We start from the raw sequence: 15,503 nt of genomic DNA on the forward strand, positions 1-15,503 counted from the left end.
GTGTTTTTAATCAGGGACTTTTCCCCCCTTGCAGCCCCTGAAACTCCAGGTGCAAATATTTCTCCTAGCTCAAAGGATTGTTCTCTGTAGATAGGAGGGCAGGGAGCGAGGAGCAAATGGTGGAGGCTCCCTGCAGCCTTTATCAGGCCCTCTCGGCAGAGAGAGGGGGGCACTCGGATTGATACAGGAGAATATGATGCCGGGAAGGAGGAGGAGGAGGAGGAGGAGGAGGGGGAAAGGAGAGGAGACCCCTTCCAGGAGGGAAGGCCCTTCAGCCAACACCGTAGAGAGCCTTGATTGCTGTCTTAGGCTTCTGCCTTTGGATTCCACAACAGAAAAATGTCATTTATAATAAGATGTTAAACCAGTGTTTCTCAACTTTGGCAACTTGAAGATGTCCGGACTTCAACTCCCAGAATTCCCCAGCCAGCGAATGCAGACGTCTTCAAGTTGCCAAGGTTGAGAAACACTGCCGTAGTCCTTCTTTTCTTAGCCAAAACCCAAAATCCTGCAGCCCTTCTTCACGTTTTAATCTCCAGGCCTTTAATCATCTTAGTTGCTCTTCTCTGCACTTTTTCCAAAATCTCAATATTTGTTTTTTTGTAATGTGGCGACCAAAATGTCCCATCTCCCTGCCCAGCCAGGCTGTCCAGGGGCAGAGTTGGGGAAACTCTCTGAAACTCTTGTTTCAAAGAGTTTCTAGACCAGTAGACAGCCCTGGGGTGTGTCTGCTTTCAATAGAGAAGTTTCCCTCGGAATGGTGGACTGCCTGCTGAGCTCTGGTTATCCCAAGTCTAAAAGGAAAGGAGAGAACTTGGGATGAGTTCAGAAGGAGAAGCGGAGCCAAATGAGGAACAGTTCCAAGGGCCTGGATATGGTATGATTCTCTCGGCCCAGAGAGCAGGACCAGTCCGTCAACGTCAAACCTAAGGAAGGAGGAGCTTATTTATTTATTAACATTTATGGAAGATGTTTATGAGGCTCCCTGATTCCAGATGACTGACTAACAGTAGAAATGAACCAGTGTTGGGTTTCAAAAATTGTTCGAACCTACTCTGTGGGTGTGGCCTCCTTTGTGGAAGTGGCTGGCCGCCCATGTGACCGGATATGAAGATGCCGATGACACTTGTCAGAACCACCTTAAATCACCTCACACACAGCACTGGCATGCATAAGAATATGGTGTAAACTTTTTTTTTAAAAGGCATCTTTGGTTTGCGTTAAAACAACTTCAACACACGCAATGTTCTGATTGCACCACAAACGCAGGAGTCATCCTTACCTTTCACAGAGGCACTGAGTTTTATAAATAGGAGCATGATAGTGTAGAATAATCATATCCAAGGACCAGTGGTGGGTTTCAAAAAAATTTGGAACCTCTTCTGTAGGTGTGGCCTGCTTTCCGGGTCCACTGGTGGAACCTCTTCTAACCGGTTTGGTAGATTTGATGAACCGGTTCTACCGAATAGGTGCGAACTGGTAGGAACCCACCTCTGAAATGAACACAAGAAAGGAAAACCAATCACTCAGCAAAGAGGGTGCTTAATTCAGAAGGAAAATTGCACATTCTCTACCACCACTATATCCTGCCACAGCTGCTCCCTGTCCTAGCCCAAAGCTTGGGGAGAAAAAAATGAACTTAAGGGCTTCTCTGGAGAAGAGGGGGGTTGGGACCATTTGAGAGTAGCAGGAAAGGCCCCTTCCTGGATCCCAGCAATGGCCGCTTTATGGATGGGACGGGCAGCGTCCCAGTCCCACCTAACAACCCAGGCAGGCAGAAACCATGGGAGACAGGCAGTCCCTTCTGTAGGAGCCAGGCGGGGGCCTGTGCCAGGGCTCCAGATAGGGTAATCGGCGCCTGAAGCCTTCTGATAGTATTGGAAGACAGGGAGGCAGTGGCTTCCACCCGTGGCAGCACATCCTGCTTGATTCGAGATCTCCAAAGAGAGGCCGGATAGCCCTCTACAGGAATGAATGAGATGGCCTCTGAGGTCCATTCCATCTCTTAGGATTCACATTTCTCCTCTATCCAAACTATTCTGGGCACCATTGGCATTTTAGGAAGAACACTGGCAAGGTGGGGCAGGAAGCAGGACTCAAGAGAAAAGCTGTGGAAACGACACCCCCCCCCCACCCCAGCAGCCAAGAGAGGATCCGTCCCGGGAGATGTTGAGGTGGAGCCATTACTGCGCTGGACTAGAGCAGTGGTTCCCAAACTTGGCAACTTTTAAGACTTGTGGACTTCAACTCCCAGAATTCTCCAGCTAGCTCTTCTGGCTGGAGAACTCTGGGAGTTGAAGTCCACAAGTCTTAAAGTTGCCAAGTTTGGGAACCACTGGACTAGAGCAGTGTTTCTCAACCTTGGCCACTTGAAGATGTCTGGACTTCAACTCCCAGAATTCTCCAGCTAGCTCTTCTGGCTGGAGAACTCTGGGAGTTGATGTCCACAAGTCTTAAAGTTGCCAAGTTTGGGAACCACTGGACTAGAGCAGTGTTTCTCAACCTTGGCCACTTGAAGATGTCTGGACTTCCAACTCCCAGAATTCTCCAGCTAGCTCTTCTGGCTGGAGAACTCTGGGAGTTGAACTCCACAAGTCTTAAAGTTGCCAAGTTTGGGAACCACTGGACTAGAGCAGTGTTTCTCCACCTTGGCCACTTGAAGATGTCTGGACTTCAACTCCCAGAATTCCCCAGCCAGCATTCGCTGGCTGGGGAATTCTGGGAGTTGAAGTCCAGACATCTTCAAGTAGCCAAGGTTGAGAAACACTAGACTAGAGGGTCTCCAAGACCCCATTTGTCATACCCAGAGGACGTGGGAAAGGCTACCTTGCCCAAATGGAGCGGATTGATCCCAAGGCCTGCAGTGCAGGTCCAGAAGGGGCTGGGTCCAGAGGTGGGAGACACAAAAGCCTGCCGAGATCTTTTTGTGCTCCCAACAGGAAAGTCCTCCTGGGGGCTGGACACCTGACGGCTGCCAGCTGATTGATTCGACAACCATCCTTTGCCCAATCTGCTTATTCTGGGAGGCCAGCCACTACCATCTGCCTGGAGGCCAGGCAGCCAAATGCTCAAGACAGTGATCTGGGTGCTGTTCCCTCTCTGCCAGGGGTTGCCAACTTCCTTCAAGACCTATAAAACAGTGGAAGTTCAGCCCTTCCCCTGTCTCTAATGGGGGCCGGGTGTGTGTGCTCTGGAGTGTAGAATCTGCTCATTTGCCTACTCAGCTTTTCCCTGGCACAGTGAGCCGAGTTCCGGGTCTGAGGTACCTTCCTACAGAGGGCTTAGGTCCCAACAACAGACTGGCTGGGGGATGTCCACATTCTGGGACTGTCCCAGATCTGCTGTTTCTCCAGGTGCCCAGAGCTGCCCAATTGGCCTCCTTGGGATGGCCGGCTGGGTAAGATAGGTGGCAGAGCCTCCAGCCAGGTGCCAGCTAATTCCAGCTGAGCCGGGCCCTTAGGCTAGGGGAGTTGGGAAGGCTAATCTCATCGGAAGCTGTTTCAGAGGCTTGGGGTGGTGGGCGTGTCTAGATGTTGTGTCTCTCTTCTTGGGTGGAAACCCCACCGTGGCATCTGCTCCCCTGCTCCAGAAAATCTCCACCAAGGTCCTTTAGGGCCACCTTTCCTCCACCGGAGCCCTCCAGGGCTTTGCACCTAACCTTCCCAGGGCTGGGAGTAGGACGGGCCCCTGGCAGAAGGAGTGGCCCGGCTCCCTCCGAGACCGACTCCCGATGGCACGCAGCCTCCGGACTCTGACGGGGAGCGCCGTTTCCCTCCACGGCCCCTCTTGGCACCTTTCGGGAGGGTCCGCCTTCCTCCCCTGGCGGGACAGGAGCTGCTTGCACGCTTTCCGCCGCTCCGCCGAGGCCTCCAGCGGCCGGCCTCTGATCCGAGGTGGCGCAGTGGTTAAATGCAGTACTGCAGTTTACTTCAGCTGACTGCAGTTCTGCAGTTCGGCTGTTCAAATCCCACCAGGCTCAAGGTTGACTCAGCCTTCCATCCTTCCGAGGTGGGTAAAATGAGGACCCGGATTGTTGTTGGGGGCGATATGCTGACTCTGTAAACCGCTTAGAGAGGGCTGAAAGCCCTATGAAGCGGTATATAAGTCGAACTGCTATTGCTATTGCTATCCCGCTCGCGGTGCTGCGGTGGGGCGCTCGCTGCTGCCCACCTTCCCCGGCCAGCGGGGGTGGCGACCGCCCTGCAATGGGGCCAAATCTGGACGGGGAGCCTCTCGGGGCAGAGAGGGGGCGAAAGGATCCACTGCCGGCCCCGGCACGAGTGCGGCCGAAGCCCCAGGATCTTCCCTGCAGCGCGGCGCCTCTGCGGAACCGTGGGCGGCCGAAAAAGCAACGGACGGCCCATCTCGCCCGGGCTGCTGGTACCCGAGGAAGCCAAGGGAGGCGCCAGGGGGCGCTGCCCGCCCACCTCTCCTCCTGGCGTGGCCAACGCATCCGGAGGGAGGGAGGGTGGGCGGCTGGGGCGGCCCCTCGGGGGGGGGGAGGACGCGGGACAGACCGCCCCGCAGAGGGATCCGGCGGCGGCGGAGCCGAGTCGAGCCGAGCGGGCGGCCGAGCGCATTCCTTCCGCCGCCCCCATGGCCTCGCTGCCCCCGTTGCTGCTGCTGCTGCTGGCCGCCTGGGCTCCTCTCGCGGCCGCCGCTTCCCCGGCGCCCGTGGGCAACGGTAGCGCGCCGGCCGCGACCGTCCTGACAGTGGCCATGGTGCTGCCCAAGGACAACCCCAGCTACCCGTGGGCGCTGCCGCGCGTGGGCCCCGCCGTGGACCTGGCCCTGGAGGCGCTGGAGCCGGCGCTACGGACCGCCGGGCTGGTGGTGCGGAAGGTGAACGCCACGTCCGAGTTGAACGGCGCCTGCTCCGAGTCGGTGGCGCCGCTGAAGGCCGTGGACCTGAAGCTTTACCACAACCCGGACGTGCTGCTGGGGCCCGGCTGCGTGTACCCGGCGGCCGCCGTGGGCCGCTTCGCCTCGCACTGGAGCCTCCCGCTGCTCACCGCCGGCGCCGTGGCCGCCGACTTCAGCCGCAAGCAGGAGCACTTTAGCACCATGGTGCGCGTCGGCCCCACCGCCCCCAAGCTGGGCGCCTTCGTGGCCCACCTGCACGGGCACTTCAACTGGAGTTCGCGCGCCGCTCTGCTCTACGTGGACCGCAAGACCGACGACCGGCCCTTCTACTTCACCATCGAGGGCGTCTACGAGGAGCTGCGCCGCGCCAGCCTGGTCGTCGGCTACCACATCTACGCGCCCCGAGACAACGGCAGCGCCGCCGGCGACGAAGCGGGGGGCCCGGACGCCGCCGTCCAGTTCATCCGAGCCAACGGGCGAGGTGAGAGCCGGGACGACGGGACGGGGGCGGCACCGGCGGCGATGACTTGCCCAGCCCCGCGCCCGGAGCGCGGCGCGATCGCGGGCGGGGCTCGCCCTTTCTCCTCCCGCGGAGAGCTCGACCTCCGTGCCAGCCGCAGGGCTGACTTGGGCAGGCGCAAGTCCTCCTGCCCGACGCCCGGACCTTCCTCCGACGGGGCGCGGGCGTTCCGGGGGCGAGGCCGGGCGCAGGGAGGGGCCGGGCAGCCAACAGCTGGACGGCGCCAGCTCTTCCCTGCGCGTCTCCGCCCGGCCCCGGAGGCACCGATCGATCGGTCTGCCTGCTGCAGCTGCGCCCCTCCATCTTGGCGGCCGCGGAGCTGCTTTGTCATTGGGGCGGGCAGGGAGCCGCCGGGGACGGCCTGGGGGGAAACCTGGCAGCCGCCACGGCCTGCCTGCCTGCCTGCCTGCGCCACCGACTCCATCTTTCCGGGAGGAGGCCCGGACGGGCTCGGCTGGCGGCGGCGGATTTGGAGGCCAGCTTGGCGGGCCAGCGGAGCGTCCCAGAGGCTCCGGGCCGGGTGGCGGTCGGGTCCGTAGACGCTGCAGACTGGCGAGGGCCCCGACGGACGTTGGGGTTATAATGCTCCCGAAAGGATGGGGAGGGGGAGCAGGGAGGCGCGGTTGGTGGCCCCTGCGGCTCCGGAGGGCCGAGGCGGCTTTCAGGCTCTCCCATAGGCGCCGCCTTCCATCAGAAATAGGGAACTTCCACAAGGTGGATCTGCGGACGAGGGGACCGGCAGAGTCCGGAGCCGCCGGGAGATGCTGGCAGCAGAAGCCGTCTGCAGGAAGGACCAGGGAACTGGTGATTAAAATCCCAGCTTCATTGTTTTTAGGAATAACTCAAAATGGTGAAGATATCCGACACACCTTCCCATTTCCCCCGCACAACAACAACCCTGTGGTGTGGGTTGTCCAGAGACAGGAGTGGGCTTTGGTGGAATATGGGGAAAAGAAGCCTAGATTGCAATGCTGCAATTATAGAATTATAGAATTACAGAAAACTCACAAAGTTAACTTAGCCACCTAACCGCCTCCTTCCCGTTTAGCAATAATAGCAATAGCAGTTAGACTTATATACCGCTTCATAGTAAACCTCTCTAAGCGGTTTACAGAGTCAGCATATCACCCCCAACAACAATCTGGGTCCTCATTTCACCCACCTTGGAAGGATGGAAGGCTGAGTCAACCCTGAGCCGGTGAGATTAGAACCGCTGAACTGCAGATAACAATAGCAATAGCAATAGCAATAGCAGTTAGACTTATATACCGCTTCATAAGGCTTTCAGCCCTCTCTAAGTGGTTTACAGAGTCAGCATATCGCCCCCAACAACAATCCGGGTCCTCATTTCACCCACCTCGGAAGGACGGAAGGCTGAGTCAACCCTGAGCCGGTGAGATTTGAACAGCTGAACTGCAGAACTGCAGTCAGCTGAAGTAGCCTGCAGTGCTGCATTTAACCACTGCGCCACCCCGGCTCATTTCCCACCACCACAACTTTGTTACCTGCATCTGGGGCCTTTCCACTCTTAACCCAGCAACCCAACATCCAACTTCCCCATCGCCCTGTTGGGAGAGTCCACCCAGCAATAGTTTTCCTTCTGGCAGCTGTTCCAGCGGTTTCTCAAGAACCCCTGGTTGCCCTTCAGTACCTCACTAATCTCTCAGACTTTGCTCAAAAACTGCCTGAATCTGTTGTGCTTCCAGATATTCCTTTGCTTGGTGGCGGCTGTGCTTTCCTACCTGAAACAGACTTTATTATTTTATTATTTATTTATTAGACTTATATACCGCTTCATAGGGCTTTCAGCCCTCTCTAAGCGGTTTACAAATTTTTTTTAGCAAATTGAGTCAGCAACTTGCCCCCACAGTCCGGGTCCTCATTTCACCCACCTCGGAAGGATGGAAGGCTGAGTCAACCTTGAGCCGGTGAGATTTGAACCGCCAAACTGCAGATCACAGTCAGCTAAAGTGGCCTGCAGTACTGCACCCTAACCACTGCACCACCTCGGCTCTTTCCCCAAGCAGCCCCTGCCCTCCCCTCGCCCGCTCTTGTACCCTTGGCTCCCCCCACCCACCCACTCCAGCCCCCTAGGAGAAAATTCTTCCAGATTAACTCAGGATGTTACTCAATTTCCCCCCAAATTAATTTCAGGTTCTTCTGTGATCAGCATTAACTGAAGCATAACTCTAACCGATTCAAGGGCGTTATGTGTGTTGTGGGCGAGTATGAAAATAGACACATACGCACTCACAACATACCGTACATAACCTCACTTCCTCCTTTCCGACACGTTCAGCCCTTCTGGTCTAAATACCCTGCATCATCTCTTCATTGCTTCATAAGGTCACATCGCGGACTTTTGGCTGCGTTGAACTCTCGTCCCCCTTTTCCTCCCCATTTCGCAGACCCACATCCCTTTCTTTTCCTTCGCCATTCACCCCCTCCTTCCATCCCGAGTCTTCCGAGGGCTTCTCCCAATGGGCCCACCAATGTTGGCTTCTGTTGCCCATGGTGGCTTCAGTGAGGCTTTCCATGGCCCTGGTGAGAAACATACAGGAAGCATAGACTAGATTTGATTTGATTTATTGCATTTCTATGCCGCCCTATTCCCAGAGGGACTCAGGGCGGCTCACAAACCAAAATAGGGAGGGGGAATACAAACAAGAGGAAAACAACAGACAAACAACCACAACAATTTAAAAACAATCAACAACCACACAATTCGAGTGGGGACGGGAATTCGTCAGCCCCAGGGACGTCGGAACAGCCAGGTGTTAAGGGCTTTGCGGAAAGCCTGGAGGGTGGTGAGGGTCCGAATCTCCACGGGGAGCTCGTTCCAGAGGGGCCGGAGCAGCCACAGAGAAGGCCGTCCTCCGGGTGGTAGCAAATCGCATTGGCCAGTAGATGGAATTTGGAGGAGGCCTAGTCTGTGGGATCTAATAGGCCTGTTGGAGGTAATTGGCAGCAGGCGGTCTCTCAAGTACCCAGATGACCAGCCTTAGTGGCATCCGGGTCACAGGCCCAAATTGAGTCCATTGTCGCTTGTGCACCCGAGCCCACTTGGACTCCAAACATGCTCATGTTATCCTAGGCAACCCAAGGTCTGTAACAAGCCAAGATATGTTACCTACATCTTAGCAGCTTTGAGAAAAGAGCCCTTGCCGACAGTGCTGTACCTGAAGTGCGTGACCCGTCAAAACCGCGGTAGACAAAACCGCGCTCGACGAAAGCGCGTACCTGACGTCATCAGCAGCGCGATGAAAAAAATTAAAAATAAATTAAATTGAAATTAAAATAAAATTAAAGCAAGCCGATTCACATAAAGGTAAGGGTTAGGGTTAGGGTTAGGTTAAGGGTTAGGGTTAGGGTTAGGGTTATGTTAAGCGTTAGGGTTAGGTTTAGCGTTAGGTTAAGGGTTAGCGTTAGGTTTAGCGTTAGGTTAAGGGTTAGGTTTAGGGTTAGGTTTAGGGTTAGGTTTAGGGTTAGGTTTGGGGGGGTTAGGGTAAGGTTTTCGCTTTAATTTTAAATTTACCGCTCACAGCGTGATGTTTTCGTCGCGCTGTGATGACGTCACGTACGCGCTTTCGTCAAGCGCGCTTTTGTCTACCGCGGTTTTGTGGTGGAACCCCTGAAGTGAGCCGATATGAATTTCTTCACGCATTTAAAGGGTCGTGTCACAGGGCATCGGTATTTGCCGAACACCCTGACCCTGCGGACTGAACTACACCAGACTAAAGTGACCAATAGAAAACGTACAAATTAAGGAGATCCAGGAAACAAGGCAATCAGCCCCCGGGGGGGGGGGTCTCTGTTCAGAAAGGCAGGTGCTGGGAAGCATCTAGGAGAGAACAAAGCAGCGCGTGGGAGAAGACGGGGTGGGGGTGGGGAGAGGGCGCGCATGACTTTCCACAGTGGGTGTTTCAGCTGGTTTCTGAATTGTCTTGTCGTCCTCTTTGGCGGCACAAGACTTTGGGCCATAAACCACTCAGGCTGGGCTCATGCGCCACTTCATCCAGGACTCAAGGAGAGAATTCGGCCGGCTGAGCACAGCACACAAGGGCAGCTGCTCAGAGGTTCACTGACTGAATGAGGGGGAAAACAGGCGGGGATTTTCTGCCTGTGGCTTCAGGCTTCCCTTGACTCGGTTGGATAGGGGGGGGGCTCTCCTACCCAGGCCCCCTTATGTCAACAGCTGGGCCTCCCAGGAGTTGCATGAATCCTGGGGACCTTCAACAGCAAGCAGGGAACTGAACCGATTGGCAGCCCCAAATCCTTTAGGGAGGACCAATCAAACGGGAGTGGGGTGTGGGGGAGAGCGGGCCCCGACTGGCCAGGAGAGACCTTTTGGAATTGGAGTGGAGCTTCAAGGAAACAGTGACCCAGTGTGTGGCTGAGGCAGAGAGACAACACTGCCAACATCACACTGTGCTTTTATACAGTTGCGTGGTGGGGTGTGGGGCTCCCTTAGAAGGTTGTGTACACTTCTATCCACACAGCTGGAGAAATGAAGGAAGGCAAGGCAAGGAGCAACCCGATCTTAAGGCTGGGGGATGCCCTGGGGGCTTAGAGAGAGGCCGAGAACAGGATTCTGCCAACTTCCACGCAAGGGGAATAAGCAGCTTGTATTGCAGGTCAAAATGTTATAATTTTGTATGAGGGCGAGGGGTTAATAGCAAAGATGCAGGGGGAGGTGTGTGGAAGATGCCTTTGAAATGGCTTTCCAATGGGGTTGGGTGACGTTATGGTCCTCCGGGGTTCCTGGGAGCAGCTGCTGATCCCTTCCCCCTCTGCTGACCCAGCCTTTCCCTGCCCATCTCACAAAGAGACCTGGGGGCTTCTGGGATGTCTATAGCAGTGTTTTTCAACCTTTTTTGTGCAAATGCACACTTTTTTCATGAAAAAAATCACGAGGCACACCACCATTAGAAAATGTTAAAAAAAATTTAACTCTGTGCCTATATTGACTATATATAAAGTGTTTTTCCCACGGCACACCTTACACTATGTCACGGCACACTAGTGTGCCACGGCACAGTGGTTGAAAAACACTGGTCTATAGAGCCGAGGTGGCTCAGTGGTTAGAGTGCAGTACTGCAGGCCACTACAGCTGACTGTTATCTGCAGTTCGGCGGTTCAAATCTCACTGGCTCAAGGTTGACTCAGCCTTCCATCCTTCCGAGGTGGGTGAAATGAGGACCCGGATTGTTGTTGGGGGCAATATGCTGACTCTGTAAACCGCTTAGAGAGGGCTGAAAGCCCTATGAAGCGGTATATAAGTCTAACTGCTATTGCTATTGCTGATTGCAAGAACTGGCACTCTCCCTGCCCATCCCTCTTGTCTGCCAAATGGAGCCGGGGAGGAAGAGACGAAGATGCCCTGGCAGCATCTCAAGCCCCTCCTCTGGACTCTGCAGGCAGCATCCAGGCTGAGGGCTTCAGGCTACGAGTGTGGACATTCCCAGCCCCCCCCCGAGATGAGGAAGGAGGGCAGAGCCTCCTCTTTCAGCTCCAAGGGCTCCCCTTTCCTGCCTTGACCGAACATGGCTGGGCAGAAGGGAGGTGGCCAATGGGAGCACCTGCAGGGGGGGACTTCCAAGACGGCCCAGCAACCAAGGCCGAAGAGGAAGGCTTAGCCCGCAGAAGAAAGGGCATCTGAAGTTCTTCTCTCTTGCCCTGAGGCCGGAAGCCAGGAGTCAAGACTGCAAGGAAGAGAGTTGAACCTAGGAAGGGTTGGTAGCCAGGTGAAGAGATGGCCACAGGCCGAGGGGTGAGCTCTTCCTTAGGGAGCTTCCAACAGATGCTGGGGGGGGGGCATCAGTTAGGCCTCCCGATCTGATCAGAGCTTGGATTCTATGATGGTGCTTACAGGGCGATTCCAGAACTCCCGAGTTCCTTCAAGGAGCTGAGCCTGGCCCCCCCAGGAGCCCATTCATACCCTGGATCCGAACCTTGGACCTGAGAAGCCGTTCACAGGACAATGGCGGAGCTTCCTTCGGGTCACCTGGGTGCCCCCCTCCCCTGGCATAGGAGGCAGAGCAGGGGACAGAGAGGGCTGAGCTCAGGAAAAGATGGAGAGCCCCCTGCCCCCTGGACCTCGTGACCCGACAAAAGCGCTAACGTCATAAGCGTGCCGACAAAACCGCGGCGCTAAAACCGCGATGTCAAAAGCGCGCCGACAGAAGCGCGATTTAACTTAAGGTAAGGGTTAGGGTTAGGGTTAGGGTTACGTTACAGCGTGCTTCTGTTGGCGCGCTTCTGTTGGCACGCTTCAGGGCTCATTCGTCGCGCGGTTTTGTCGGTGCGGTTTAGTCAGGCGCGCTTTTGTTCGCGCATTTGTGGTGGAACCCCTGGACCTAAGGTGGCCCAGAAGAGGGCCTTTCTGTGGGGAAAACCCAGGACCCAGGCAGGGAGCAGCAGCAGGAGCCCTAGATCCCAATGGCCGTAGAGAGCTTTGAGGCTGTTCGTTGATTTGTAACTATGCCAGTGTGCTCTTAAAGGAGAAGACAAAGCTTTACAGCCGAGGGAGGAATTTATTCAGTGGGCTTCCACGGATTCCATCGCCTTTTCTGGAACAAAGAAGGGTCGCTTCAGGAGAAGAGCCAAGTCCTCCCTTGAACACCCATCCTTGTGTCCAGCTTGCTTCTTCCAGCCCTCGTAATGCTGGTTCTCCTTATTGTGGTGCCCTCTCTGTTCTCCTGAAGCCTCCAGCTGATTCTGCTATTCCTCACTTCGGCTAATGGCTCCTGATTTGCGGGCAGAGGAGGTTTCACGGAGGCCAGACTGGTTCAGTCCATCCCACAGATGCGCCCGGGTCAGCTCGGCCCAGTCACAGGAGTTGAGTTGAGTTTGAGTTGAGTTTGAGTTGAGTTTGAGTTGAGTTTGAGTTGAGTTTGAGTTGAGTTTGAGTTGAGTTTGAGTTGAGTTTGAGTTGAGTTTGAGTTGAGTTTGAGTTGAGTTTGAGTTGAGTTTGAGTTGAGTTTGAGTTTATTGGTCTTGTATGCCGCCCACTCCCGAAGGACTCCGGGTGGCTTACAATAAACAAGGGAAGGGGATAAATAGACAAAACAACACTTTAAAACACGCAACATTCACAGTTCAGGAGCTTTTCCTGAATGCGTGATCTCCCCGAGGGAACAAAGGATTGAGCCCCCAACCTTTTGTCCTAGCGGGAACTCCCTTGCCGACTGAACTGAAGCCGGCTCGCTTCACGTATATAGGATGTTGGCTTAGAGATCCAAGATGGCTCCCTCTGGAGCAGCTGGTCAAAAGTCCCTGGCTTGAGTCCAACCCCCCCCCTGCCCCCCCCCGGGGCTCAATGGCTCGGACTTGACCTGACGCCCTTCCTCCTGACACCCAGTTGACTCTTCGGCTGCTCTGGCAGACGCTTGGCTTCCTTTTTCTAAAATCTCTCCCATTGTGAGGGAGGCTGGCTGGCTCTCGGCCCGCTGTGCTTGCCGTGCTCCCTTGCCGTGCACCGTGGCGTCTGCACGCACCCGGCTCCAATGAAGTCCAGAGCGGAAGCTGGATCCAGCCAGAGGCCCTTCCCTCACGCACTGCTTGAAATCACTATGCGTGCGGCTTGCCACGGGCTTCCTTTATTGTGAGAATGCAGTCGCGCGTTGCTAGCTGTGGTTTTGAAGTATAAACTAGAAAATCAGGTTGTTCAGATAACCACGTTTAACAAAAACTGGAGTTTAGTGCATGCCAAGTGCTTGCTGTCCCTCTCCTTATTTCAGCCACAACTGTCCAGGTGGCTGTTTCATGCATGCTACTTCAGCACATTCAGATCTACTAAAGTGGGTGGTAAATTTGCCCGCACATCCCGGGGTGTGCCCATTTCCTGGCAGGACTTTTCCCATTTCTTCAGATGCAACTCAAGAGCTGGCATTTCTCTCCAGAGCAGTGGTGCCGAGGACTTAGTCCCAGGTGCAGCTCAGCTGATGCCCAGCCTTATCTTCTCTCCTAATACCTGCCGTCCTGGCACTGAGCCCGGCCCACCTCTGCCCTCCATGGAGAAGGGCAGAGCGACCTTGGGGGCAGGACATCTTGGCTAGACCCTGATGTGTCCACTCCCACCACAGCAAGGAGGAAAGGAGGCTGAAAACAGTCCCCCTTGGCTGGAATTACCACCCCCCCCCAGGTGATTTGATTTGATTATATTTATATGCTGCCCTTTCCCCCCCCCCCCGAAGGGGACTCAGGGCGGCTCACAATTCAAATCAGGGAAGGGGGGTACAGACAAAAAATAAAAACGAAACATAACAATGCATAATTTAAAAACACACAACAGTCATACCATTCGAGACGGGGGCAACAGCTCTTTAGCCCCTGGCCTGTCGGAACAGCCAGGTTTTAAGGGCTTTGCGGAAGGCCTGGAGGGTGGTGAGGGTTCGAATCTCCACGGGGGGAGTTCGTTCCAGGTGGAGTTTAGGCCAGCCGCCAGAGAGAACCTTTGCAGCTGAGGGTTGAGCTGTGATGCCCCCTGAGCTTCTTTCCTTGGACATGTGGACCTTGCATTCTTAGACAAGCAGAGACCCAGGCCCATCCTGCCCCCACTGCCTCCTGAGACCACACTACAGGTCACATCCTCACAACCAGACTGGCTCGGCTGAGTGCTTGAGGGGGAAATGTTGCTGGGAGCCCCAGCTCTGGGCCTAAAGTAAAACGAGGAGCCGGATTGTTGCGGGGCAAAAGGCTGACTCTGTAAACCGCTTAGAGAGGGCTTTAAAAGCACTGTGAAGCAGTGTATAAGTCTTAAGTGCTATTGCTATCTTCCTTCCATCCATCCATGACTATGCCCCTGCCAGCAGTTCGATTCTGACTGGCTCAAGGTTGAACTCAGCCCTCCGTCCTTCCGAGGTTGGTAAAATGAGGAGCCGGATTGTTGGGGGGCAAGAGGCTGACTCTGTAAACCGCTTAGAGAAAGCCCTGTGAAGCGGTATATAAGTATATATGTGCTCTTGCTATTTGCAGAAGAGACTTAAAACCTCATTGCTGAATAATGCAGTAGCTAACTGAGGTTAAAACTAACCAGGTTTAGCATGTCTTTTGGGCTTTCCTGGGCTGGTTGAGCATACAGTGGGACCTTTCGGTGCTGCCGACTGTAATCCATTCCAAGACTTCGGTCGGCACCTGATTTGGTTGTGCAAGACTGATTGCACATACGCGCACACATAAAAAATGGTGCGGAAGATCGCTGTGGCTGTGTTTATTCAGCACCCGAGGATGTGTTCGTGATGTGAGTGAAACATTTAGCCGATTTTTTCAGTCGGCACCAGAATTGTTTGTGGTCTGAGCCACTCGGGACCCCCAAGGTCCCACTGTATAGTGTGAATGTGGTCCATATGGCTGGGTTATTTGAGGGAGCATTTCTCCCCAGTTAATCTGCTCACCCCTTCAGATCTGGCGTGGGGGGGGGGGGTTTCTGTCTTGCAGGGAGCTCCACTAGGCAGGACAAGGAGGCACCCTTCTCTGCCATGTGCCCACCTTATGGGGAATCACCCCCCCCCACCGGGAGGTCAGCTCCATCCCTTATTTCCTAGAAATCCCTCAAGACCTGGCTTTGTCATCCAGTCCGGGGGCCTTGGGGTACTGGTCAGATTTTGGGGTGCCCCTCTTGTATGTGTGCTTTTTTTAAAAAAAAAGAAACATTTTTAATCTTGCTATGTTAGACCTGTTTACTGTTTTACATGTTTTTCCTGTATGCTGCTCTGGATGCTTCTTGTGTGATGGGCAGCCATATAAATTGATCGAGGAAGGAAGGAAGGAAGGAAGGAAGGAAGGAAGGAAGGAAGGAAGGAAGGAAGGCAGATATACAGACTTTTGAAGTGCACAATTCCCTGGAGATCCTCTTTCACAGATGATTGTCTTTGTGTGTTCACGGCTCCATAAGGCCGTGTGACGTGTTCCCTGCATATCCTAGAAATCACATTTGCCCTCCAGAGTCCTCTAAAGACCAGGTTTCGCTGCTTGGACTCAGCAGAGCAGAATTATGCCACGTTTCCCTTTCACACCCAGTACAAAAGCTGAGTCTTCAGGAATGTTTCGGTATTCAGGTGTGCAACCTGTCAGAAGAGGCCTCCACACGGAGGCCCAGACAGGGAACAGGCAGGGGAGG

At 54.7% G+C, this 15,503-nt stretch overlaps 1 protein-coding gene across 1 annotated transcript in view; it reads left to right on the forward strand.

Moving 5' to 3' along the window:
* The first annotated feature begins 4,497 nt into the window (after positions 1 to 4,497).
* NPR2 (natriuretic peptide receptor 2) overlaps positions 4,498 to 15,503 on the forward strand; it is a 42,798-nt gene continuing 31,792 nt past the window's right edge. The window contains 1 exon segment of the mRNA XM_032212969.1: positions 4,498 to 5,344. Coding sequence (XP_032068860.1) covers positions 4,597 to 5,344 — 748 coding nt within the window. The 5' untranslated portion in view covers positions 4,498 to 4,596.

The sequence above is a fragment of the Thamnophis elegans genome, chromosome 3, assembly GCF_009769535.1.
Source record: "Thamnophis elegans isolate rThaEle1 chromosome 3, rThaEle1.pri, whole genome shotgun sequence".
NCBI lineage: Eukaryota > Metazoa > Chordata > Lepidosauria > Squamata > Colubridae > Thamnophis > Thamnophis elegans.